General features: G+C 40.6%; 2 protein-coding genes across 8 annotated transcripts in view; one reads left to right on the top strand and one right to left on the bottom strand.

Annotated features, from left to right (window-relative positions):
* The window catches only part of HECTD1 (HECT domain E3 ubiquitin protein ligase 1), a 73,385-nt gene extending 72,409 nt beyond the window's left edge, over positions 1-976 (top strand). For 4 of the 6 annotated variants that reach the window (XM_018065894.1, XM_018065892.1, XM_018065890.1 and 1 more), the window contains one exon: positions 6-971. In XM_018065894.1, coding sequence (XP_017921383.1) covers positions 6-143 — 138 coding nt within the window. In that variant the 3' untranslated portion in view covers positions 144-971. Of the gene's footprint in view, positions 1-5 lie in introns of all 6 variants that reach the window. The other 2 variants (XM_018065889.1, XM_018065888.1) reach the window with 1 other exon arrangement.
* AP4S1 (adaptor related protein complex 4 sigma 1 subunit) overlaps positions 4,058-27,991 on the bottom strand; it is a 47,052-nt gene continuing 23,118 nt past the window's right edge. The window contains exons 2-6 of one of the 2 annotated variants that reach the window (XM_018065904.1): positions 23,011-23,220; positions 20,104-20,190; positions 19,073-19,141; positions 15,336-15,347; positions 4,058-4,638 (exon numbers count right to left, since the gene is read on the bottom strand). In XM_018065904.1, the coding sequence (XP_017921393.1) occupies positions 4,510-4,638; positions 15,336-15,347; positions 19,073-19,141; positions 20,104-20,190; positions 23,011-23,148 (435 nt within the window). In that variant the 5' untranslated portion in view covers positions 23,149-23,220 and the 3' untranslated portion in view covers positions 4,058-4,509. The other variant, XM_018065905.1, reaches the window with a different exon arrangement.

Here is a 27,991-nt window from a genome sequence, read left to right as displayed (position 1 = left end):
TGTAGGTTGATGCTACTGATGCAAGCTACCCATCAGTGAACACATGTGTGCATTATCTAAAGTTGCCAGAATACTCTTCGGAGGAGATCATGAGAGAGCGTCTGCTAGCTGCTACAATGGAGAAAGGCTTTCATCTCAATTGAGCTTGGAAGTGCAATGGGAGACATCAGAGACTTAAAATTCTAGTGAAGCCTCTTGTGTTTGTTTGCAGAGAAGTATATGATCCTCCATGCTAATGACACTTGCCTTTTTTTCCACCATTAAGGCTTTAAGAACACGTGGAATAAGTTTGTTAGCTGCTAATGACAAAACAAATCCTTTAACTATCCAGCCAGCAAGTACATAGCACAGAACACTGTGTGTTGCTACAAGGGCTCATGTGACTGGAATAAGGTGGTTCTACTTGACTGTTCCAAAGAGCAGCTTCTCAGATCTTCAGTGTTCATTGGCAAATTTCTAACAGTGTATTTGTGTAAAGTTTGTCATTTCATACTTCATACACTACAGTTGCCATCACTGATCCCTGTTTTGCTGGCTTTTAAGCTACTTGGTCAGAAATCCTGCTTCCTTAAAACATAGAGAGTTAATGAGCATCTCAAGCTTTTTCTTTTCCTCTTTAATGATGCCTGCACTATCAGAGTATATCTAGTGTTCTCTCTTTTGTTTGGCATATAATCATGCACAACCTTTTTATTTCTTTGAGGTGGGAGTATATTTTTATTTCCTAAATGCCATACTATAAAGATCAAATACTTAAGTGTGTTTGTGCAGTTCAAAAATAAAAGATATATTAAGGGGGGGAGGAAAAAAACACTGGTTTAGATGCAAGGCACACTTAAAGCAAGTTTTACTTTTGGTTGTATTTTCTTTGTATATTATAAACATTTATTTAACTTGTTGCAGTTTGAAGTAAAAAAAAAAAATTTCCAAAATGTATGCTTAACAATAATCATTAAAATGTTTGCAGCGTACAAAACTGTGTCATGTGACTGTTTCACTGCAGCCATCAGACTAAGAGCTTAAATACCTGTCATTTTGAATCACTGACATTTCATTTTTTTTGAAATTACTACAGGAAGAAATGTTTTTTCTATGTAAATACACTTTACTGAGATTGGAAAACTAGCAGAAATACATAGCCACTTGCTTGTGATCCAACTCTTGCGTTCTGTCTTAAAGTATTCTTCAGCTAAAAATAGCCATGATTTTGTGTTTTTAAACACCAAACTGCTACTTACCATTTGTATCTTCAGTGATATGTAAGTCTCAGATCCAAGAATAATTTTTGAATGTTGTGTTGGTGTGAAAAGAAACCACTGGGATAATGCTGTTTCCTCCTTTTTAAAAGGGGGGCTCTATTTCCATTTTCCAGATTGTTTTGATTTATCATATCGATGCATTTAGGTAAAAGTAAAGTCACTTGGCCTGATTTAGCCAGATGGTTTTTATAGAAGTAAGAAGCATTTTTGGGAATCACCACTATTTACCTGATTAAAAGGTACCTCTCCTTTCTACATTAGAGATTTCTCCCACTGCAGTCAATCATCTGAGTAGTGTTTCTATTCTCTGCATGAGAATATTGTGACTGTGTAATCAGAGGCAGCATTTAAATAATTCACCTTACTGTTAGCTTCACAGTTCTCTGTGAGAATAAAAGTTAATAAAGCATAATAGCAATATTGAAACGTATGACCTAGGCTTTAATCCAAAAGCAGTAGTGGTGATTGTCTCAAAAAAGTCATGGGTGCATGACTAGAACTTTACATTAGCGGTAGAATTAACATCCAGTTTCTGTGCGTAGTATTGCCATTATTCAAGTCTCTAAAACATCTGTCAGTAGCCAACTTTTATCAAGACTAAGTCTAGTAAGTACATGTGTGCTCAGTGGCCCAGTCATATCTTAACTCTGCAACCCCATGGACTGTAGCCCCCCAACCTCCCCCCGCACGCCTGCTCCTCTGTCCATGGGATTCTCCAGGCAAGAATACTGCAAATGGTTGCCATTTCCTGCTTTAGGGGATCTTCCCAACCCAGGAACTGAACCCGTGTCTCCTGCGGCTTCTGCACTGGCAGGTGACTCTTTACCACTAGCCACCTAGGAAGCCCCTAAGTCTAGCACGGGGGTCAGCAAACTCTGGCCTGCCATTTGCTTTTGTATGGGCCATGAACTAAATATGGTTTTGAATTTTTTTAAGTAGTTGAAAAAACTCAAAAGACTAAAAATATGATGTGAAAATTTTATGAAATTCAGATTTCAGTGTCCATAAATAAATGGTTTTATTAGAACATAGCCATGTTGATTTATTTATATATTATCTATGGATCTTTTTGCATTACAATGGCAGAACTGAGTGGTTACAGCAGAGACCATATGGCCCACAAAGCCTTAAATACTTATTCGATCTGGCCCTTTGCAGAAAAGGTTTGCTGAATCCTGGTCTAGCACATTGCTAACAGCAGATAAAATTGATGAGTCTTGTTATACAGACAGTAACTCTGAAATGCCAGGAATCTAGAATGAATAAAGTCCAAGGACAAGGTAAAGCTGCCCAATCTGAGACATAACTTTCATGAGTGTGAAAATCATTTAGCTGGTAGTCACAGTTGAACAAGAAACCTGAAATGAGATGACACAGGCTGTCACAGACGGAGAGTCACATTATAGTTCACTTTGTATGAGTCAAGTGTTAACGAGACAAGTGTTACGAGACATCTACTTGGGTCTCCACATGGAGTATTTTTTCCAGTGGTATCTACCTAGTATTTTTTTGTTGTTCTCTCAAGGTACTAAAATCTGTGCCAACATGTTATTTAAATGCTATTTTGGTATGACCCAAAAATTAATTTTATGCACTCCCTCGTTACTTCTGGTGTACCAGTTTCAGCAGTTACCTGAATGTGCTACTGATTAAGTGCCTATCAACTAGGACAGTGTTTTCCAACTAATGTCTCAGAAAGACCTCCAAAGCACTTTGATCTAGACTGGGCTTTCCCCAAACCTTTCTTGATGCATACCATTCACTGTTCTGGCAGGTCAGAAGCTTTTCCTCGGCCTTCCTGAACTGAGTCCAGAACAAGATCTGCTTTGGGAATTCATTATTGACTGGTTGCCTTGGTCTTCATAGATGCAAACTTTTGAAGTATATAAGGGAACTTCTAGAAACAAAGAATTTTAACAAAATTCCTCCTACACATACACGAGAGTGAGAAATTAATAGTGAATGAATTAGTACCCAGAATGTCCATTTATGTCCTCTTTTGGAGGGCAGAGTGTTATAGGTAAAGTAACTCTTGGAATTCCATAGGATGGCACAATATCTTCATGTATCAAGACTATATTTCTGCTTCCTCCACTGTACTTGCCCTCCTACCCTTAACGTGCACGTGCACATGCTGTTACCTAAGGCAGTTCTGCATCTTCTACTGTTGATGAAGCAGCAAAAGCACAACTGTAGAATGGTTTGGGAGGATCAGGGCATTGCTCTTCTATAGTGGCTTAGCAGTCTGCTTTAGGACATTCCAGGAGAAGGGGTTGAAGGAATAAGAGAGGGTGGATGCATTTCAGAGTAACCTGAATTGATAGTCTCTTGCATTCCAGTTTTAGACTTTGAACTAAATTTCATTTACCAATAAATTTACTAATAAGATAAACCCTTTACAATATGGCACACAGGATAGTCAGTTCTCTGCTCAATCGCTCAGCTGTCTGACTCTTTGCAGCTCCAAGGACTGTAGCCCACCAGGCGGCTCTGTCCATGGAATTATCCAGGCAAGAATACTGGAGCAGGTTGCCATTTCCTCCTCCAGGGGATCTTCTGACCTAGGGATTGAACCTGTGTCTTCCTGCACTGGCAGGATTCTTTACCACTGAATCACCTGGGAAGCCTTCAGGATAGCAGTAAGTGCTGTCTTAATGTTTGGCCACTCATTATACTAACATTCTTTGTAGAGTTAATTACATGATGGCATTGTAATTGTTAAGTACCTATAAAATGTGTATCAGGTTTTTAGAAATTGGAAAGAATTTTTCATTACACACATTTGGTAAACTTTTGACTTTTTAAAGAAAGATAGCATTCAGAAAACTTTTATTCAAAGTTTTCAAGTTAATTTTAACAGTTTATTGGCCAATGGAGAGCTCTCATTTTCTTCCCACCCGGTGGTGCTATTCCTGAATTTATCTCTTCGCAAAGTCAAGCAGAGACCAAAAAGTTTCCCTTAGTACTACACAAAATCTAAACAAGTGAGGGAAAAAAAAATGCTTATGGTCAGAAAATAAAACTTGTCTCTCTGTTTAGAAAAAATTTTTCTTTGTACATCGTATTTTAAAACACACTTTTGTTTTCCGTTTAGGAACTGTGGAAAACACCTGTTTCAAAGTCTTTGGAAGGATAGCCCGTTTTGCAGTGTTTGGTCTTCCAGGTTCTTGGGGGCCAGCGACGTTGAGAGGCACTCCACGGTGTTCTCGTTTCCTTTGAGGCGATGTTGTCTGGCAGAGCCTCTCTGTTTTCAGCTGTCTGACATCTTATCAAGAATTAGTAGAGGGGCAAGAATTCTTGCCCTGTTCGTTTCCACAATGCAGCCATTTAATACCATCTCATCCAAAATGATGTGTACTTTATCCAAATTAAACATTATCTAGGGTTACTATTAAGGAAATTAGTTATAGAAATGTTAACATTCAGTAAATAATAACATGACTTGGAATTTTTCTAGTGTAAATTAGTCTAAACATGCAGTTGTTTTTTTTTTAACAGATTTCCTAAAATTAAAATTGGTGTTTATACTAGAAATTATTACCTCATGTACACAGGTACACCTAGGTTAGGCTCACTGGACAACAGACATAGAAATGGAGCAGCTATATACCCTTTAGCCAGAGGGAGAGGGAATGTACTAAAAGCTGGAAATAAAGCAAGTAAATTTTGGTAAGAGTGTGTGACCTGACCTCAAGAACAATGTCTTCCCAGATAGCAATAATAACAGTAAATAGCCATGACTTACTGAATACTCATTATGTTCCAGGCATTGTGTTGAGTGTTTTACATATATTATTTCAGTCTTCTCTTTGTTTCTGTGATGTATGTGCTAACATTATTCTCATTTTACATAGGAACAAAGAGGCTCAAAGCTATTGTCCATGGTCACATGGCTAGTAATTGTAACGGGAATTTACATCCAGAGTTTTGGCTCAGCTGCTCTGGTTCTCGACTTCTCAGGAGAGGCCCAAGGCTGCTGAGTATACACCCTCCCTCTCCCCTCAAACTTCCACCCCCAAAAATACCTTTTCAAAACAGCACCCTTAGCATGAGACAGGCTAAAGGAAAAAACAATCACTAGGAGAAATGAATAAAGAAAAGCAAGGCAATGTTGACTTAATTCCCAAGGAGATAAAAATTCCAATTTTCAAGGGAGTACTTATAAATGGAGCATTCTGAAAACACTCATTTGAGAATTAGGGAGCCACTTTAGCTTCCTGATGTTCCTGGTAGAAAGTCAGGACAGGGCATAGCGGAAGAAGAAAATGTTAGACTATGACATCTAGCTAATTAGAAAGAACCGAATTCTTTCCCCAGGAGCCCCTTCATTTGAGTACCTAACTTTTCCTTTGTGAAACTGAACTGGAAGAAAGAATTAAACTCTGAGGGTGATGACGACAATGGCTGAATATTTCTAAAGTCTACACTTTACTGTCTTAGGTTTTCATTACCAAAGAGCAGGATCTTGGTCTGTTTAAAAAAAAAAACAAAAACTGATCAATTATTTCAAATAGACAAACTTCATTCAGCAGGGAGTGATTAAATATACAAGGAGAGTTCATAATTAGTAAATCTTTGAAAAATGAGTCACTAGTAATTCCAGATGTTCAAGGCTATTGTACTTTTTTGGTGAAGTACATCTACAGAGAATGAGACAATCCTGTGAATGACTTTTAAGTTTCTATTAGGCTCTGTGTTAATACCTCATTAAGCTCTGTGAAAATAGTCCTTCCGCAGAATAAACTGTTTTTCAGGAGCCCATGGGAACTGTCCTTAAGTGACCCAGAAAAGAAAAAAAAAAAAAGCTTTGTTACACCTAATAATAATGTCTTCCAATTAGATGGATGATTGCTTTATCCATGGCCAACCTGGGACTGGAATATTAGGCCTTTGACTTAATCCTGTTCACTGGACCCAGAAGCCAGAACTTAGAAGCCACAACAAGGCAGGAATGACAGCAAAGTATTAAAAAAAGGCAGAAGCACAGGTGGCTGCATGAAAAAATGCCCTACAGAATCCCCCTGTTGTATTTTTTTGGTGACAAGGTGGTGTTTTTTTAACTAGAGTTGACTTACAATGTGTTAATTACTGCTGTAGAGCAGTGATTCAGTTATACATACACACTCATACATACATATGTAACACTGATATTCCTTTTTAATGTTCTTTTCCAGAATGTTTTCTCATAGGACACTCAATATAGTTCTCTGCTATATACTAGGACCTTGTTTTAAGGCCTAGTGCCTCTGAAAATGTCAGGCCATCCAGGGTGATGCTCAGATAGAAGGAGATCTCATTTTAGTGTAGTCTATTTGAATTGATGCAAACTGCTCTGAAAGACTGCTCCACTTCTGGCAAAAAGATGATCAGCAATTCAGATATCCCCTTGAACAATTAGCCCAATGTTTTGAAATTCAGATTAGAATTTACTGCTGAGTCTTTTCGACCACTGACATCTTTACATTACAAGGTCAAGATCCTTCAGTAAGTTCTGAATTTCTCAACATCCTGGAAACATGAGTTGCTCAATGAGGTCATTCTGTACTGTGGGCATGTGACAGCCTGTCTATCTGACTATCTGGCTCAAATCCCTAATAATCATGCAAGTTTCTGGAACGCTACAGGGAAACCACAGACCAAATCCAATGTGAGGCAAAAGCCTGGAAGCTAATTTCCTCTTAGAATCATGTGATGCCTTTAAAATAAGAATCCAGCTGTTCGTATCTTTATTTGGTTCATAAGCAACTTGTACACACTGGCAAAGCCAAGAGTAATGGCATTTGGGCTACTAGCCAGGTGAACAGGGACCAAAAAATGCCCTATATGCCAAGGCCCATGGCAATAAACAGGCAAACACACCTCAGCCCTGCCATTTGGAATAGGAGGAAGCAAGAAAGGCATAGGCTGATGGTCTGTTAATGTGATGAGCTATAATGACTATTTTAAGAGGGTCCAACTGCAGATGGTGATTGCAGTCATGAAATTAAAAGACACTTACTCCTTGGAAGGAAAGTTATGACCAACCTAGATAGCATATTCAAAAGCAGAGACATAACTTTGCCAACCAAGGTCCATCTAGTCAAGGCTATGATTTTCCAGCGGTCATGTATGGATGTGAGAGCTGGACTGTGAAGAAATCTGAGTGCCGAAGAATTGATGCTTTGGAACTGTGGTGTTGGAGAAGACTCTTGAGAGTCCCTTGGACTGCAGGGAGATCCAACCAGTCCATTCTAAAGGAGATCAGCCCTGGGATTTCTTTGGAGGGAATGATGCTAAAGCTGAAACTCCAGTACTTTGGCCACCTCATGCGAAGAGTTGACTCATTGGAAAACACTGTGATGCTGGGAGGGATTGGGGGCAGGAGGAGAAGGAGACGACGGAAGATGAGATGCCTGGATGGCATCACTGACTCGATGGACGTGAGACTGAGTGAACTCCGGGAGTTGGTGATGGACAGGGAGGCCTGGTGTGCTGCGGTTCATGGGGTCGCAAAGAGTCGGACATGACTGAGCGACTGAACTGACTGAACTGAACCTTCAGGTTATACTGAACTCATCTGACTTAAAAAATCCTTGAGGAAATTTGTTTCCTCTCATGGGCACCCTAAGGTTGGAGCTGACAGGAACTAAAAATATCTTCTTAGAGAACAGATTCATAAAGCCGCATCTTTTCTCAACCCAGAAACCTAAGAGCCTTTCTGAATTCTGGGTAATGTGGATTGGAGTCAAATACTGTAGGGCCCCAGTAATATTTGTGCCACTTGAAATCATTTTTTTAATTAAAGTGATTGAAATGTTTCTGGTTTATATATTGGAATTTTGATCTCTGGATCATGAACACTCGTATTTTAATGCCACTCTGGTGGTCTAGTTCTCCTTTAAGAAGAGAAAACTGAGGCACATGCATTCAAAGAGGACCTCAAAAGCAAGTCCACGCAAGAACCCTGCCTAGGAACTAAACTTTCTGATTTGATATTTTGCTCTCAGGTCCCTTGTCTTATTTTTCTTTTTTTTTTAAAATAAGATCATCGCTAAGCAAAGTTCTTTAAGTAGGGTGGGGGGAAAAACATATTCTCACTTTTTTATACTTGAACTCAATTTCTCATATAATTAGACTAAGTTGCAAAGAGCTAAGTTGTTCACATTTCCCACAGAAAATCAAATACTACTGTAAAGAAGATTATCATCCTGAGGCTTCTGCATAGTTTTGGATATATTCTCCCTGTAATAGTCTTCTGTTCACTTTTATGCTTTCTATGGTCTTTTGTTAATTAGGTCACTGAAAAGGAGTGTTGTTTTTTTTTGTGAAGTAGGTTTCCCATACCCACTCCTATTCTGAGAGCAACAAAGACAACTGTGATTTTTTTTTTTTTTTTTTTTTAGTTTACATAGACTTATGTAAAATAACACATATATCACAGTCAGAATTGGGGTCAATGAACCTGTCATTTCTTGTGGTCCCTCCCCACCCCTGCCACACACAACTCTCTGTTGCTTCTCATAACTTGCTTCCACTGTTCCTGAGTAAACAGAACCAGAAGCATGGAACCAAAGGAGTTGGGTAAGACAGAGGGACCTGGTGAGGAGGGAGAGGAGGGATAGGAGGAATAATAGTAGGGGGTGAATATGGTATCTACAGGACTCAGAAACACATGTAAAGGAAACAGAGAGAGTGAAGGCTAGGGAGAGCCAAACAGTCTCAAAGGCAGATCTGTTTAATCTGGAACTTTCATATCCCTTTCTCAGGTGAATGGCTTGGAACAATCCCTTGGGGACCGTTCCTAATTCTGCTAACTAACTGCTCCTAACCTGACTGGAACTCATGCTGGAGAGGCCCATGGTCCTCTTACCCCTCCATGCCTGCCCTTCCCAAAGACTGGATTAGCCGCACAAATTCCCTTGGGTCCATGGGCCAGCTTTCTTCTCTTGCAGCCCTGCCTCCAATGGACATAGGTTTAAAAGGGGGGAAAAAAAAGATGTTTAGAAATCTCTGAGGTGAACTTCAATTTTGGAAAGCAAGCTCTTATCAAGACATTCAGGTACACTCTTCAAAATGTTTCGTAGTTTCCAACTCCTCCAACCAAATAAAGCCCAGTGTTTCCCTAAAACGTCTTCTCTAATTCAGAAAACACCAAGACAACAAATGGTGACAGACACTTCATGCAAGTTTTCTTAGAGACGAAATTGCTACTGTCTACTCCCGATGATTAGGAATTTTCAAAACTGTGTCAAATTTAAGCTATCAAATGTATAGCCCTAGGATCAAAGGCCCTGAAGCCCAGGGACCAACAGCAGCCCTGTCACAGAGCAGCATCGTGGGCGCAGGGCAGGCACCACCCGAGCCTCAGCCTCCTCATCTAAAAAGTGAGACTTTAACTCGATGACTATGTCGTTTTCTTCCAGCTCCAAAGTAGGCAAACCCTCTGACTCTTCAGGGAGAGGAAAGCTAGTTTACTTCTTCAGGGAGAGGAAAGCTAGTCTACTCCTTCAGAGAGAGGAGAGCTAGTCTACTCCTTCAGAGAGAGGAGAGCTAGTGTACTCCTTTCTGATATTTTCAAACCACTCCTGATGTAATCACATGCTTCAGTTCAGTTCAGTTCAGTCGCTCAGTCGTGTCTGACTCTGCGACCCCATGAATCGCAGCACACCAGGCCTCCCTGTCCATCACCATCTCCCGGAGTTCACTCAGACTCACGTCCACTGAGTCAGTGATGCCATCCAGCCATCTCATCCTCTATCATCCCCTTCTCCTCCTGCCCCCAGTCCTTCCCAGCATCAGAGTCTTTTCCAATGAGTCAACTCTTCGCATGAGGTGGCCAAAGTACTGCAGTTTCAGCTTTAGCATCATTCCTTCCAAAGAAATCCCAGGGCTGATCTCCTTCAGAATGGACTGGTTGGATCTCCTCGCAGTCCAAGGGACTCTCAAGAGTCTTCTCCAACACCACAATTCAAAAGCATCAATTCTTCGGCACTCAGCCTTCTTCACAGTCCAACTCTCACATCCATACATGACCACAGGAAAAACCATAGCCTTGACTAGACGGACCTTAGTCGGCAAAGTAATGTCTCTGCTTTTGAATATGCTATCTAGGTTGGTCATAACTTTTCTTCCAAGGAGTAAGCGTCTTTTAATTTCATGGCTGCAGTCACCATCTGCAGTGATTTTGGAGCCCAAAAAAATAAAGTCTGGCACTGTTTCTACTGTTTCCCCATCTATTTCCCATGAAGTGATGGGACCGGATGCCATGATCTTCATTTTCTGAATGTTGAGCTTTAAGCCAATTTTTTCGCTCTCCTCTTTCACTTTCCTCAAGAGGCTTTTTAGTTCCTCTTCACTCTCTGCTGTAAGGGTGGTGTCATCTGCTTCACCATACCTCAAAAGAAATTCTTTTGTAATAACAATTAATTACTGTAAATTTCTGAGAGAACATTTCAGTTCCTTTAGAAGCTGCTGCTTCAGCAATGGATGACTTCCCTGGAGAATTTCTTTGGTCTTTTTGCCAATATTTCTGTAGCCCCAAGTTGAACAAGTACTTTGTGATTTCTCATTAAGTCAGGCTGGAGTTATCTCCTATTTCGAGAAGCCCTTTTCTGGTTTCTGGACCTCTAAAGCTATTTGGGATTTTAGGAAAGTAATGAAGGCACGACAGCCATGCTCCCCACTGGGGCCTGGCAGGGCCTGACGGCAAATCTGGGTAGTGTTGCTTACTGTTGACAGGGTCCCTTTGTTCCTCCAACTAGCTGAGTCACAGTGCAGACAGGATGGAGGCCTTCCCTGCTCCCCACCCTCAGCTACAGTAAAGGCGGTGTGTTCCGCATCACCCATATGAGCTTTAAGGTTCTGGAACTAATTGCTCAGGCTTTTGGGCTTTAAGCACTTGTGAAATAAAAATATAAGTGTTCTAAAGATTTTTTTTTTTTAAGATATTTTTGAATGAAGAAGACATTTCTGGATTCTAGACCTAGCCTGTATTTGTGGGCACAAGAATATAAATAGGGATCCCAGCCTATTCCTGACTTTTCTTCTCATGCATGTGTGTGGAATACCCTTCTTACCATCCCAGCCTCTCCATCATTCCTGCCGTCAGTCCTGGGTTACGAATGGGAGAGAGGCCTGCAGAGGCCCTGGCGGCAGGCACTGGGATGTCCAGGTATCCACTAAACTCTTGGGATCCAGATAGTTCAAGGGTGGTCAAGGGGTGGATGCGGAAGCCTGCAGGCTCTGGGTGAGCACCCTTATCCCACAGAGAGGGATGCTCCTGAAGGAGAGCTAGAGGGGCTCCTCTAAAGCACGGGGCCCAGGAAGGGGATCCTGGTTGTCCAGGTCTAAAGGCAGCACTACTGCATTCCACTCCAGCCCAAATAAACGAAGTTTTTAAGCCTCTTCAAAGGCAACAAATACCAAAAGGGGTGTCAAGGTTTCTGGTGCCTTCACACGCAGCAGGTGTGCATCGAGCTGGGGAGGACCTTGGCTTTTCCCACACAGTGCTGTTCATTGGTGCCACCCTCTGACAATTTAGCAGAAGGGGGCTTGAACTGCTCCTTTGAATTATGAATTGTCTGGAGAGTTCAGCAAACCTGGGGCTCTGGAGCTGAACACATTTTGAGAGGCTCGTCAGTTGGTTCCTAAGAACTATCTTGATTTGTGGAATTTGAAGTCTTTAATCAATCTACCAAATATCAGGTAGGGCCAGCTTTCCTGAGAGAAGCCCTCAGGCACTAAACGGCCCCACAGGCGGGGTGGAATGCGAAGAGGCTGCGGGAGCGGCTGCAGTGCAACACGAATGATTTAGGTCACTGTTGTGCCTGGTCCCTGGGGTGCAGGCTGCCCTACCCGACACTACTCTGCACCAGAGAGTTCCCACTCAGTACAAGGGTTTTCAACAAGCCAGAATCTCTGTCCTGATTTCTGGAGCTTAGGTCGTTTCTTTTTAACATTCCATCTGCCTTGTTCTATGACGTTAGTCTTACCAGAAGTAGAACAAGCCCGTACTAGGGAGATATGTAAATGGTACTTTGAATTTCCCAGTGTCTAACCCTGCAGGCTCTGGAAAACCGCCCCCTCCTTTAAAAGCTATAGGGTGGTAATGTCTCTGGAGAAAGACTGTGAGTAAAGAGCTTCTTGGGAATTCTGTGAGGTTAAATCATGTCTGTTCCCATATGGATTGACACAGAGGGCTTTCCTAATCTAAGCAAACACAAAGGTCATGACCTGTTCCGGGTAGCCGGCTCCAGGTTGCAACTGAGTCAGCTGCTGCTTCAACGTTTCAAGGCCTAAGGAAGCTACTTTCCGGGCACAATGTTGGTTGCTCTGGCAGGTTCCCAGGTACAAGCTACCAGAGCGCTGATGCAGGGTGTCTATGGGTGGCACCTCTAAAGAGCTCCCTTGTCTTCCTGTTAAAAACTGGTGTGCAGAAGTCTTCCCTGGATATCTTTGATGTGACAGTTTAAACAGAACTATGTATGAGGCAGAATAGAGTTGCGGATTTGTAATGTGACTTTTTTCCAGATGGCTGAGGGTAGAAACCCTTTAGGAAGGTCAGTAGGAGACCGGTGCCCCTGCCCTGCCAGCTGCTGAGCTTTCAGACCACAGGAGGGCCACGTGAACTTCACCTCAAGTACAGACAGACACTTCCGGATCTGCACACTGAGCTCCCTTCTCTAAGTGATGAAAACTTCCTAATCTGTCAAGTGGATGTGCCTAAGTAACTGCTGAGGGACAGTAAATAGGATAAGTAGGTCAGAGCGGAAGAGAAGGCAAAAATGAAGCTAACTAAAATGATGGGAAGAGACAGAAATCGTGTGCTTTCGTGTGAAAATGAAATTCAAACACGAATGCTGGAGCTCTATTATACTGACCCATGCTATACACTAGACGGATACAAAGACAAACCCATCTCTACTTCTAATAAACACCTAGTCAGTCTATAAAACACATCAGCACGATGAATCCAGATATAACACATGCCCTACTGCATCTGACTCACTCGAATTCTGAATATCTAGGCCTGAAAGACTCTCCCATCCTGCTCGAGGTGTAAGGCAACTCAGCTCAGTTATCTAGAGTCACGGCAACATCAAACACTAAAGCTGAGAGGGTATTAAAGCTCTTCCAGTTTAATTCCATCATTCTGAGATGAGGAGTTTATATGTTTTGTCTGATACACACACCCAACTGGTGGCAGGACTGAAAGCAGAACCTGGGTGTATTTCTGGCAAAATATCTATTAAATGCTTTTGCTAACTTACTGTGGGTGCATGCTAAGTGGCTTCAGTCATGTCTGACTCTGTGATGCTATGGACTGTAGCCCCCTAGGCTCCTCTGTCTATGGGATTCTCCAGGCAAGAATACTGGAGTGTACTGCCATGCCCTCCTCCAGGGGATCTTCCCAACCCAGGGATCAAACCTGTGTCTCTCAAGACTCCTGCATTGCCAGGTGGATTCTTTGCCACCAGTGCCATTACTTCTTAAATCAAAAGGCATTTTTATTATTCCCCTATATAAGGAGGAAGAGATTTATCTTGAATTCCTTTAAAAGATTTAGTTAAAATGGAATATTACATGCTGAATAAAAATACACCCAAATATGCAGCCTGGTCTTGGGTCTCCTAGGTCAAAAGGACCATAGATTTAGGTCACTCACCACTAGAGGGCACTCAGATTTCCCTGGTTAACTTACAGAGGCTTCCAAACACAGCCTGCAAATGAACTTTATCAACAAGCCAATTTCTATCAAGAGTAAAAGGTAAATGGCCATTTCCCCAAAATATACTGGCATACTGGTGCTGGACATAGGTTTCTAATGTGTGTGTGTGTATACACACACACAAATATAGGTATGTATATATGTGTGTGTGTATATGTATATATCGAAGAAGGCGATATACTCCAGTACTCTTGCCTGGTGGGCTGCAGTCCATGGGGTCGCAAAGAGTCGGACATGACTGAGTGACTTCACTTTCACTTTTCACTTTCATGCATTGGAGAAGGAAATGGCAACCCACTCCAGTGTTCTTGCCTGGAGAATCCCAGGGACGGGGGAGCCTGGTGGGCTGCCATCTATGGGGTCACACAGAGTCAGACACGACTGAAGCGACTTAGCAGCAGCAGCATCTGTATATATGGGATTCCCTGGTGGCTCAGAAGATAAAGAATCTACTTGCAATGGGGGAGACCTGAGTTCAATCCCTGGGTGGGGAAGATCCCCTGGAAGATGGTATGGCAACACACTCCAGTATTCTTTCCTGGAAAATCCCCATGGACAGAGGAGCCTGGCGGGCTACAGTCTATGGGGTTGCAAAGAGTTGGACACAATTAAGCTACTAAGCATAGCACATATGTATATATTCATACATAACTGCTATAATTAATATATATTTATTATAATTAATGTTACTATTTTAGATTCAAGCATAATGTTTTCTCAAAGAACTATTCTATTTATTGCTTTTAAGTGGTAAGCAGATTTCTTAAGTAAAAAGTAAAAGACAGCTTGCCTCCAGAGCACTCACACAAAGGTCGGTGGGCTCCTGCCAAAATCAGCAGTATTCTAAGCAAATCATGCTGTTCTTGGGCCCCTTGGATACTTTGATTTAAAAGGGAGAAGAGAAGAAAAGGAGAATTTCCTCTGCTATAAAAGGAAATGAACACAAGCCAGGCAATTTCTTTAACCTTCCAGTTTATCATCCCTGGAAGCCTTCTTGATCATGTGGGGAATTTCTGGAGATTTATACCTGGAGCCATGAAAATCCATTCTCTGTAGGTGGACCAAGCCCTTTCTGGCTGTTTTATCTGAATTCTGAAAAAGTCTATTCGATATATGTAAGTTAAATTAATATATAACAGTGATCATTAAACACCATCACAGCATTGCCTTGTATGAAAAATACAAGCATTGTCGTGCAAAAGGGTAGAGAGTTTCTGCAAATCACCCGTACCTCTATGTCTTGTCAGAGATATTGACAGTGAGTCTTCTGGATACTGGATTCCAAGCCTTTGGCACTTACCTGATTGGGACTAGCCTGTCCTTTGCCAACTAGTGTGGAAAACTTGGCTCACAGCACTGAAAAAGGATACATCTAGTTCACTCTGGAAAAGAGAAAAGAGTCCAACGATGAGAAGGAGACACCGGGCCATGATGCAGAGACACTGTCACTTAGCAGAGACAGTGCCTGCCCTGGCCGCCGGCCTGCAAGCAGCGGGGACAGGCTGCTCTATAAGCAGGAGCTGGAGCCCGCGGAGGCCGAGTTTGGGATGGTGATTCAAAATAAAAAAAGAAATAGGCTGCCGCTTGGAGGACATTTATAGGCCAGAACAATTCACTTTTAGAGTGTAGAGGGAATACACTAATTCAACCTTTATAGAACATAGGTAATTTGATATGTATATCAAAAAATGCAATAATGTGCATGCACACAGTGTGAATCCATCAGTCTTACTTCTAGAAGTTTATCCTAAGGAAACAATTAGATAATGGCACAGTGATGTGTGCTAGGATATTCGGGGTAATGTTACTTATAGTAGCAAATTACTGAAAACAAGCTAGGTGTCTATCAAAGGAAGGACCAGTTCATAAACGATGGCAAATCCACAAATGATGACACGGATACATAAGTCCTGCCTCTTTTGAAGCTAACTGGGCTGGCTCTGTATTGAAACATGATGCTAAGATGCTTCTTTCAACCCAGACAGCATGAGACTGATCTCCAAGTTAAAGATCTGGAAACTCCGAAGATTAAAAATAGACCAAGAAAGAATTAAAACTCACAAACCTAAAAATAAATCTTAGATGACAAGGCATTCTTCAGGAGTGGCGTGGATTTTCTTTTATTTCCCATGGTACTCTTCTCTCTCCTCCTTCTCTTCTTTTTGCTACTGTCATCCTAAACCGGGTCATCCCTTAGTTCTATCCAAGTCCCGTATAATCACCTGGTTTAAATTAAATTCTAACCTTCACTTCTGTGGTTTATGTGGTCACCGACTCTCTCCCAAAAATAACAGCTATCATTCAGCAACCTGCTATTTATTCTCAGTTACTGAATATCATAATTTTACAAACCTTAGCAATGATAGTGCTTGGATCGACTCTTCATTCTCCCAGATTTAAAACATTGCTATTTGGGGAAATTATATTCTACTTGATAGGTGTTCTCTTAAAGTGGCTAACCATGGCCAGCTCTGAATCACAGACCTTGACTTGCAACAAGTCTGTCTTAACAGAGTGGTCGTCAAGAGATAAGCGTCTCTTTCAGCTCTGGAGGGCACCAATGCCTTCCTAGCTGGTTGTACTACCATGTCACACACCACTCAGCCACTTCCCAGCTCCAGTGGTTGAATTAGGAAATGGCTGACAGCAAGCCTCATGCATTTAAACTGCTCTCAAACTGAAGCAGGCATCAGAATCACCTGGAAGGCTTGCTAAAACACCATTTGCAGCACCTCAACCCAGACTGATTCAATAGTCTGGGGTAGGCCAAGAGTTTATCTTTCTAACAAATTCCCATGTAATACTTATGTTACTGGTCTAGGAACCATACTTTTCAAACTGAGAACAAACCTCATGAAGGCAATGAAAACTGGCTAGTTGATTGTCCCACAAAGAAAGGGTTTGCCAAACTTTACTTCTGGCACTAGGAGTTAGGCTAGAAGATACAACTTTCAATATGAGTTTTGCCCTATAGTGCACTCAAGATTACTAATTATGGAGCAGATTCCACTCACTGCCTCAAGAGGAAGCAGCCTGGAAACAGTTCCTTCCTAATCTCTTTATTTAAGAGCAAAATGAAATAAACAAAACAATTTTGAAAAATTAGCCTGTGTCACTACTGCTTCTTAAAAATGTCTAACCAAGTCTCAGGAAAGCCTATGGTAGCAGAATAAAACATCTCCACTGATTCTTTTTTAAAAGACTGTTGGCTTTCAAACTAACCACAAAGCTAAAGTCATCAAGATATAGTGGTACTGGCAGAAGGATACACATACAGATCTGTATACAGAAACATACAGAACACCAGAATGGAAAATCCAGAAATAAAGCCTTACATTTATGGTCAATCGATTTTTATGACAACATGCCAAGACAATTAAATGGGGGTGGGGTGAGGAGAATAGTCTTCTCAACAAATGGCACATGGACAACTGGATATAACATGAAGTTAGACCCCCTACTTCAAACCATGTACAAAAATTCCTCAAAATGGCTCGAAGACCTAAAAGCAGGAGCTAAAACTATTATACAAATGAAACAAATATAACTTTGAAATCAATAAGGTTTGAGTTGGGGAAAAAAGAAAAGAACACATAAAGAGTAAATCTTTATGACTTTAGGTTAGGCAAAAGCCTTTTTAGACATGACCCCAAAACATAAGCAGCAGAATAATTCAACTTCTTCAAAATTAAGAACTGTTGTGTTTCAAAAGACAGCATCAAGAAAGTAAAAAGAAAACCACTGAATGGAGACAGCATTTTCAAGTCATTGATAAGAGATTTACACTCAGACTACATCAAGAACTTTCACAACTCAACAATAAAAAAGACAAATAATGCAATTGAAAAATGGGCAAAGGGTGTGAACAAACATTTCTCCAAAGAAGATATACAGAGGGCCAATAAACACATGAAACGATGCTCGACACTGTTATCCATCAGTGAAAAGCAAATAAAACTCACAACTTATTTAGACCATTTCATACCCACTGGGATGGCTATAATCAAAAACACAGATAATAACAAGGTTTGGTGAGGATGTGGAGAATTAGAACTCTCATATACTGCTGGTGAGAATTTAAATCATGGAGCTATTTTTGAAAACAGTTTGGCAGTTCATCAAAATGATAAACATGGTGTTACCATATCACCCCCCCCCCAATTCTACTCCTAGGTAGATATTCAAGAGAACTAAAAACATGATTCCACACAAGAATGTATATATAAGCGTTCATAGTGGTATTACTCATAATAGACAAAAAGCATAAACAACCCAAATGTTCATCAACTGAAGAATGAATTAACAAAATATCCATAGAATAGAATATTATTCAGAAATAAAAAGGAAAGGCATACTGACAGACATTACAATGTGATCAACGTCTTGAAAACATTATGCTAAAGTAAAAAATTCAGTCATAAAAGATCACATATTATTGAACTTCATATAATTCTATTTAGATAAAATGTCTAGAATAGGCAAACCTATAGCGACAGAAAGTAGATTAGAGGTTATCTGGGGCTTGGAGCAAGTGGAGTAGATAAGTGGGAGAGAAATCCTAATGGGTATGGTGTTTCTTTTTGGCAAAATATTTTTAAACTTTGTGGTAACGGTTTCACAACTCTGGGTACATACTAAAAATTATACACTTTGAAGGGGAATTGTATATCATTAAGTTACATTTCAGTACAACTGTTAAAATAAAGGACTGTTGGAAAGGAACTCATGTATTCCTTAAAGGGAGTTGGTTCTGATCCTCACAGCAAGGCTTTGCATGGAAATCAATCTTAAACTAAAAGGGTCTTGGTGTCCTAGGAAGGGAAGCAGAAGAAAGAAGAAGGGATCGATTTATATAGCAGAATATCTTAACTGAGAGAAAGACACAAGAAGTTCTTAGTCTTATAGAACTGGCTCTGTACAGAGATCTAGACATAACATAGTTTCTTACACTTTGGATGAGCCAGAAGGAAAGGTCAAGAAAATCTGGCATCATTTGATTTTTTAACTTTTACACGTTAAAGCTCTATATTAACACGTTTTTTTTTTTAGACCTGTTTCTTGGAAATTGGGCAAAGGACGAAAACCATTTTTAAGTCATTAAACTTACCACTCGGCTGAAGTAGTCATCTAAAACTTCCACAAAGTTATGGATGAATTCATAAATTGCCATCTCATTCTGAAATAAAAAAGGAATGGTGTAAATAATTTCAGTGTGACGTATAGGGAAAACAGAAATGGAGCCGCCCCGTCAGCAGGCAGGTTTTAGAGCATTTGGCTTGGTAAACAGATAATGTGAGCAAAGTAGCTTCCTATCAACAAATATTCAGAATAATTCTAGGACTTATTTGTTTAAAGGAAGCTTATCAACAGGGGAAATGTAGAAAACCTTAACCTCTAAGATTTTTTGAAAAGCCCGTGATGAATCTAGCTGCATTGAAACTAGACTGAATCTAGTGATTAGAATTTTGAGGTTTACTCCCTGACTTTAAGACCAATGAATGGCTAAAGCCAGTTGTTCTTTTCCTTCAGGGTCTTCACGTTGTCATTTTTCTATCTGTAGAAGATGGGGAAACTGTTTCAAAGTTTGGTGCATGGGTGAAAAACAATCAACTGAGATTTCAAAGTATTTTAGATCTTAAACACCCTTTTCAGGGATTCCATGGCCAAAGGGGCTATTGATCTAGGACTGACATTTCTGAAAAGGCGAATTACACCTGATGAGACGTAATCCAAGCACATCCACATTCAGCTTGCTCTGGCTTCTGTCATGTCAGCCGAGGTTGAACACCACCATTGTCTGGCCTCTACCCTTGGCTTGGTGGCCCCCCTCTGCCGCACAGAACGAGGGCAGGAAACTGGCACTGCTTAGGGTCCAGGAAGGCATTCTGTGGTCTCATGCTTCTTCACAAGCTGCTCATCTAATCCAAGAAAAATCCTAGTTTATCTCTTCCACATAGCTTTCCCCCAAACCCAACACCCTTAAAACAAAAAACAAACAAACAAAACAATATCCTTCCAGAGTCAAGATAATGCTCGTGGAGATAAGTGGGGAAGAAAATGTCAATTTAAAGAAGAATAAAAAGCAGACTGTTATTCCTAATTTTCTTATATTTACCATAAGCTCTTTTATTATCTTACCTCTGTGTCATTAACTCCAACTACAATGAAGAGAGCTGCGTACTGCCGGTATATCAGCTTAAAGTCCTTATATTCAATGAAAGAGCACTAGACAAAACACAATTAGATATTAATTCCTAAGGTTGATGGGGATTTCTTCAAAATGGCATGCATAATTCTAGGTTCTGATCTGAGGATCTGTCAATACATTCCTAGAAATATACAACACTAAGATGTTACACGGGGCTTCCCAGGTGGCACCAGTGGTAAAGAACCTGCCCGCTAGTGCAGGAGACGTAAGTGACAGGAGTTAGGTCCCTGGGTTGGAAATATCCCCTGGAGGAGGCATGGCAACCCATTCTAGAAATCTTGTCTGGATAAAATCCATGGACAGAGAAGCCAGGGGGCTATGGTCCATGGGTTCGCAAAGAGTCAGAACATGGCTGAGCGACTAAGCACAGCACAGCACAGGCTCATTGTAAAAATTATTTAAAGATGGTTTTTATGTGACAGATACTAGACAAAAATTGTCCATTGTAAATGGTGCTTTATAAGAATTAATTGGAGAAGCAAATGGCAACCCGCTCCAGTACTCTTGCCTGGAGAATCCCATGGAGGGAGAAGCCTGGTAGGCTACAGTCCATGGGGTCGCAAAGAGTCGGACACGACTGAGTGACTGCACTCACTCACTCACTCACTCATAAGAATTAATAAATAACTTACCACTATTGACTAGTGGAGAAAACAACTCACTTCCCATTCATCTCTCCCCTAATGTCATTATATAAAGAGGGAGAGGAAGATGCTGGATGGATAGGAATTCAACCAGCAGGATGAAGGCACAGTGTTGCCCTTCCTTTAGACTTTTGGGTTTGCTTGACCAAACGTGATTAAGAACTGTATCACTTTTTGCACTGGGATATGTTGCTCTATGACATTCAGATATACCTGGGAATGAAGCTTCAAGGTTTATTTTTGACCGCACTGTGTGGCATGCAGGATCTTAGTTCCCTGCCCATGGGCCAAAACCATGGCCATGGCAGTGAAAGGGAAGAGTACTAACCACTGCTGCTGCTGCTGCTGCTAAGTTGCTTCAGTTGTGTCCGACTCTGTGCGACCCCATAGACGGCAGCCCACCAGGCTCCACCGTCCCTGGGATTCTCCAGGCAAGAACACTGCAGTGGGTTGCCATTTCCTTCTTCAATGCGTGAAAGTGAAAAGTGAAAGTGAAGTCCTCAGTCATGTCTGACTGAGCGACACCACGGATTGCAGCCTACCAGGCTCCTCTGTCCATGGGATTTTCCAGGCAAGAGTATTGGAGTGGGGTGCCATTGCCTTCTCTGCCTAACCACTGCACCGCCAGGGAATTCCTGAAGCTGCAAGCTTCAATTATGGCATTTTTTTCATGGGAAGCCATTCGACAATCTATATAATGGAAGGGTTTGAGGCTTTTATTTGCAATTAGGATAAAACCCATTAAATCCAGGACCATTCTACAGCTTTAGGTTCACTGCAGAGCCAATATAATTTCTGCTCAGTCAGATCTTTCAAGGAATCCCTTCCGATCTGAAAGAACTGAGGAACATTTTTCAAAGCCTCTCAGGAGTTTACGACACCCAAAAAAACTATCAAAGCACCTCTGTGGATAAAATAAAAATGAAGCTGAGACTGTGTTACTTTCGGGTTCCCTTTAAGATCTAAGATAATTTAGAATGCTTCAAAAATATCTAACGGTATCCTCATCCCAAAGCATATATTTCAGAGAGTGAAATATATCAGTGAAAATGATGTTTGAAACCGTGGAGTGCCTGCATTCTGTAGAAAGATTCAAACAGAAATGCTTCTTCAGTCTGTTTACCCTTACTTAAAGTCTATGGCTATTAACACAGTTCTTTAATAGTTTCGGTTTCCTTTTGACAACTACATAAAGTAGTGTGTGCCATGGCAGGCCAAAGCAGTAATTCAAAGAGGACTCTGAGATGTTCCGACTGGAAAATCAATTTAGAAGCCAAGGGAAACACAGTGTCGATGTGTCCCTTCTGAGCACTGACGCACCTTAATATTTTATGACTTACCAGTGGTTCCTACAAGCAGCCTTTCTACATAGTCAGTGAAATGGAGAAATGGCAAATTAATGGGTGATTTATATAGGCTTTCTGATTTTGCCTTAGTTTGCTCCATGATTTCCAAAGGATTCCAAGTTTAGGGCCTGGACTAAGTAATTCTCCAATTAATATCCCTTGTAAAAGTAGACTCAGTTTTTAAAATTCCAACTTAGTATTATTTTAATGATTCAATTTAACCTCAATTTTGGCAGAATGGATTGATTAGTTATTTCACATGCATTTGCTAACTTTCATTTCTCTCATCTATATAATAAGACAAGTTCAAATCAAGTTTGTTTTGTTTTTAAATTACTTGTTCCAGTTTTATGTTGCTGGTAAATTTATAAAAATGATAAGCAGAATAAACACCACCCCACTCCACATGAGAATCATGTTATTATCCTCTGGCACAAAGTGGGTCTTGAGTGTCTCCCTCTATCCTGGTCATTTGACCTCATCTTTTGGCTTAAAGAAAGCCATCTGCTACAGGCACTCCTGAGAGTTCCAAGGGCTCAGTTCTCATGAACAAAAAAAGAAGGTATGTCTATTAGCAGGAGTAAATTTGCCACTTCCATAGTGCAATGAGACAAATATGCTGACCTAAATACGAACCCAAGACTTTCCCTGGTTTTCTTTGCTTTTATTTTCCTTAAGGGGATGTAAAGAGAGCTGTGCACCAGTCTTCATTTCACTTCATTTGTTATTTTCTCTAATAGCTATTGAAAGAATGGGGTTCAAAGAAAATGATGGCCCTTGAGACTCAGTAATAACAAATCTCCCACACTGAGTTGGATGCAGAGATGAAAGAGAGAATCAGACTTACTTGTTCATTGGATCGAGAGAGACAGCTCTTTATGACTTCTGTTTCCAGAAGCGTACGCTTATTAATCTCCACATGTTCATAGTACTTAGAAAGTCGGGTCTGCCCTTGTTTATTCACCATGAGGAAAAATTTTATCATTTTTTTCCCCCTGGCCACTATTTTTCCAAGTATAATTCAAAGGATATGGCAAGGGATGGCTGTAACCAGAACCTGAAGGACAAAAAGAACAACAGAAAGACAAGATCAAATTTCTCAAGAATCGTATTAAATGTGTTCCACAGATAAACCAGAAGTAAAATGTCTTCTGATAACATTGGTCTTCACTCCTGTGAACTAAATGAGGTTTCAATAAATAAAGATAGATTTTCATTAGTTATCCTCCAAAAACATTTTTGAGTATCCATAGTGCTTCTACTCATATTCATTCCATTGTTTCATCAGTCTTCTTAGATTCCAACTATGTGTCAAGCACCAGAAAGAGATTATGGAGATGAAGAAGTAATGATTTCCGATCTTCCGATCATGACACCTAGCAAAGGTGCTGGGCAGGTAAGAAAGTAACAGCATTACAAAGTGCTAAGTTTTACTGGGACAGGCAGACTTCTCTGGTGCACAAAAAGGAGGGGCAAGGAGCATCACCGGAGAGTTGGGAATGGCTTCCCAGAGAAGGAGCATTTAAACAAGACCTTGAAGAATGACCCAGAGGGAGTGACTCTGAGGCACAGAAATTAGGGGAATGAAAGCTCTGGGAAAATTCACTTTGGTTGCAGGTCAAGGGGCAGGAAGAATGGTCATAGGAAGCTGAGCTGCTCACCTAAGATAAAATTGGCTTTAGAAGTGATGCTAAGGAATATGAACTTTATTCTATGGACAGTGGAGACAGGATCTGTACTGAAGTCCTTCTTTTGTTAGTGCTGGGAGCCACAGTAACATCAATTATTTGTCAAAGTCCTCAAACAAGGCCCTACAACAAGTCCTGCAAGGTCCTGTACTGAGCAGTTTACATACATTATTTAGTTCTCACAATTTTCTGCAGCAGTGAAGTGAAGTGAAGTGAACTCGCTCAGTCGTGTCCAACTCTTTGCGACCCCATGGACTGTAGCAGGGACTTCTGTTATTCCCATTTCAAGGACAAGCAAATTGAATTCTATGGATGTTATGGCACCCAATATCCCTGGATGACTGTGTGTCAGGGATGAGACACAGCTCAGAGGACAAGACAGACCCCTAACACTCTGCTCCTAGGGGTTCATGCTTGCGGTTTTATTTCCAACTCAGCTATAATGCAGCTCATGTTCATTGTTCTTATACTTAACTAGTTTTCCAAATAATCAGTGCAGAAGCACGCAATATTGACCGATGGCCAGTTCTTTCATCATGAGCATCAGAGCTGTCTCATCTAAAGCCAATACTATCGTATCATATTCACACTTTGCAATATCTTCGAAAATCAGTGCAGAAGACTAAGGTTAAGCATAGCTAGTACTTAAGTGAAATTTTAAAAGTTGGAATAATTTTACAGAAGAGTTGCAACAGATTATAATATTTAACTAAGTTTTATATTATATTTTTGCCCTCCCAGCTCATCTCTCGTATCCTAAACCCTGTCACACAGGTGGTTATCTCAAAACAATTCCAAACATTAAGAGCGGGTTAGAACCGGATCCAGGCTGGCAAAGCTTGGGGCTGCTGCATTCATGTAGAACAGGATGCCATCTAGACCAGCTCAGCTGGGGACTTGCCAGCAGGGCCCTGGGGGAGGCCTGCGGTCATTCACTCTCTTTTCCAGGAAGATAGACTCACTACTGCAGGTGGGATTGCAACAGCCTTTGTGTTATTTAATCACATGGCAGCAAGTGCTGCTTTTATTCTCCTTACAAATGACTGCCAGTAAATTATGGCAGATGACTAATAAATTAAGACTACCATCCTTTCTTTTACTCCCTTTCAGCAAAGTTATTTTAAAACCATCTTTATGAAAGTTAGAAATATATCCTGGATTCCAACTGCCGGGTAAATGACCAAAAAAGAGAAAAAAAATATTGTCTCAAAGTTACTCACGACCAAACCTTCGCCTTTAAATGCCCTAGCTGCATTAAGTGGTAAAATGAGATGTGAAATGACCCCACTAAGATGCTACACCAAGGGATCAAATTGGTTTCTACCTTGTAAGCACAGCATTCCTTCCCACTGACTTCAAGAGGAAGGGTGACCAACAAGGACGCGCTGAACTGACACTCATTAGCACACAAGGTTTGAAAATAGTAGCTGAAGGCATCTAAAGACTGGAATACATCATTTTTTTTTTTGCACGCTCATAAACAATTACACAATTTACAACTGTAGGATTACACAGTGGTAATAAAGTGGACAAGCCAAACTGTAAACTATTTGTATTATAAAATATACAACACCAAAATATACATGGCAGAGACTCGGAGACAGGTACATGTTTGAGAACTGAAGATGAATGACTTAAGCACCTACCCTGGTTACTAATTATGAGGGAGGAGGGAGATTAAATAACTATGAAACCAGGGTAGGGCAATAAGAAGGAATCTGCTTAGACAAGTGCTGGGAGTGGTCAGGGAGCAGGTATGAACTTCCTCTCTTAATAATCTTTGCATTCAACAACACACAGGCTGGGGAAGAGATTTTGACTGTCAAGAAGTTACGAGATTCTACACCCAAGAACTTGTGTGAATGTACATGAAAAATAGAGGAAGAAAAAAGAAAGGAAACTTTACTGGGAAAGACATTACACAGAGGGTGCTAGGATGCCTACAGGCCAAGGTTAGGGGAGGTTGGTAGAGTCACAGCAGAATACGAGCCCCCTACATGATGTAAACTTAATGCTTAGAGAGAAGAGAGACTGGAAGGATGGAAGTAAATATTGAATTGAGCACAGTTTTTATATTTCTGATGATATATTTCTGGGAGTTAGAACTGGAAGAATCTTTATAGTTGTCCTATCCAAAGACGATAAACATATTTCAACTTGGGTGCCAACTGTGATTAACTGTACTAAGTGCTTCGAGCACTGTGTTGGGAAGGGTTCTGAAGCTGTTTTCAGGTTCTGAACAAAACGATGTCATGAATAATTAGTAATGTCAGCTGTGGGTTAGGAAGCAGGGTGTGGCAACATACGTCCCTTGTATCTGTCATCTCTGATGTGCACTTCCTTTATGGGAAAACCAGTAATCTGAGATGTAGAGTGAAGTCCTGAATTCAGCTCTCTTGACTCATAATATAACGCTGCCTTTAATTTATCACGTTGCCTCTGCCTCACTCGGTGTACTAGTGTAATTAAATGTTCATTTAAGCTTAATAGGCATCAACTTCGGGTAGCTGTGGGAATGATCAACTCGACATTATCTTTTCTAAAGCTGCTGCACAATTAATTTGGAAAATACCAAACAATTCACTTGAAAACAGTAGAGCAGAAAGTTTCTAAAAACAAAGATGATATTTGAAGATGGCTCTCCTGGAGAAGGAAATGGCAACCCATTCCAGTATTCTTACCCGGAGAACCGCATGGACAGAGGAGTCTGGCAGGCAAGAGTCGAACATGAAACTTTGCAACTGAACAACAACATCCTTTCGAGCTCTAAATGCTTTCTATGTAGCCCAGAATCACAATATTGTCACACACACACACACACACACACACACACACACTCAGGTAATATCAGACAAAAACTTTTTTCTAGCCCCATGAAAGTGACTGAAATAAAATCTCTCAAGTTAAAAAGCCAATTTCCACCCCCAAAAATTATATAGTATTCACAGAGTATAATAGTCAAAAGCATGAACTAACTAAACAAAACTTGACTGGCTCTACTACTTATTAGCCTTGTGATTCTGGGCAAATTACTTAATCTTCCTGTACTCAATCTGAAGTACAATGGGAATAATGTTAGCACTATTAGACCTTCTGGGCTGTGAGCAGTAGTTAGCATATGTAACATTCTTGGAATAATGTTTGGCAGTTGTGGGCCCGCATCATTATGACAATATATCACCTTTTTCTGAGACAAGCCTTTCCCGCTATCCCAATCTCTCTTTCTAACCACAAAATGTTGGCTACATTTTCTTTTAAACCATCACTGCATTTTACAAAATCTGTCACCCTAAATAGTCACTATTCAATTACATTCTGAGTTCCCCTACCAGACCAATGAGTTTCACTTTCTTGCGATATATTTTACATTGTGACATATTTTACATATACAGGTACATACATATTTGAGCAGAAGTTCATAAAACAATACTTGCTCACACTTTGTGGACTGTACTCTAGTATCTTCTATAACATTTCATTGTGTAAAAAAAATGCAGTTGTGGGGAGTTTGGATTACATAGACACGGATTTTTTTCAAAACTCACCAAATGTGAAGATTTACCCTTATATTATATGCAAATTTTACATAAAAAGAAACTAATACTCTAGTTAATGATACATATGCTGAGGTATTTGGGGAAAATATACTGATGTCTATAATTTACTTTGTTTTATTTGGGGGGGCATGCTGTGTGGCTTGAGAGATCTCAGTTCCCTGACCAGGGATTGAACCCGGGGCTACTGCAGAGAAAGCCCACAATCCTAACCACGAGGTCACCAGGAAACTCGCTATAATTTACACCAAAAAAATTAAATTAATGGATGGGTAAATAGACAGATAGACAATTAGGTGTATGATAAAGTAAGTACAGTCGGCCCTCTAGATCTGTGGGTTCTGTATCCACATATTCAACCAACCGCAGAGTGAAAGTATTTGGGAAAAAAATTCCAGTAAGTTACAAAAAACGGAACTTGAATATATTGTGCAATGACAACTATTTACGTAGCATTTACATTGTACCAGGTATAATTAGTAATTTAGAGTTATTTCTAGATTAATTGAAATTATTTTAAAGCATATGAAGGGCGTGTGTAGGCTGTATGCAAACATGACACCATTTTACATACGGAACTTGAGCA

Source organism: Capra hircus, chromosome 21, assembly GCF_001704415.2.
Source record: "Capra hircus breed San Clemente chromosome 21, ASM170441v1, whole genome shotgun sequence".
Taxonomy (NCBI): Eukaryota; Metazoa; Chordata; class Mammalia; order Artiodactyla; family Bovidae; genus Capra; species Capra hircus.
Note: the sequence above shows the minus strand (reverse complement) of the source record. Positions and strands in the feature narration are given on the sequence as shown.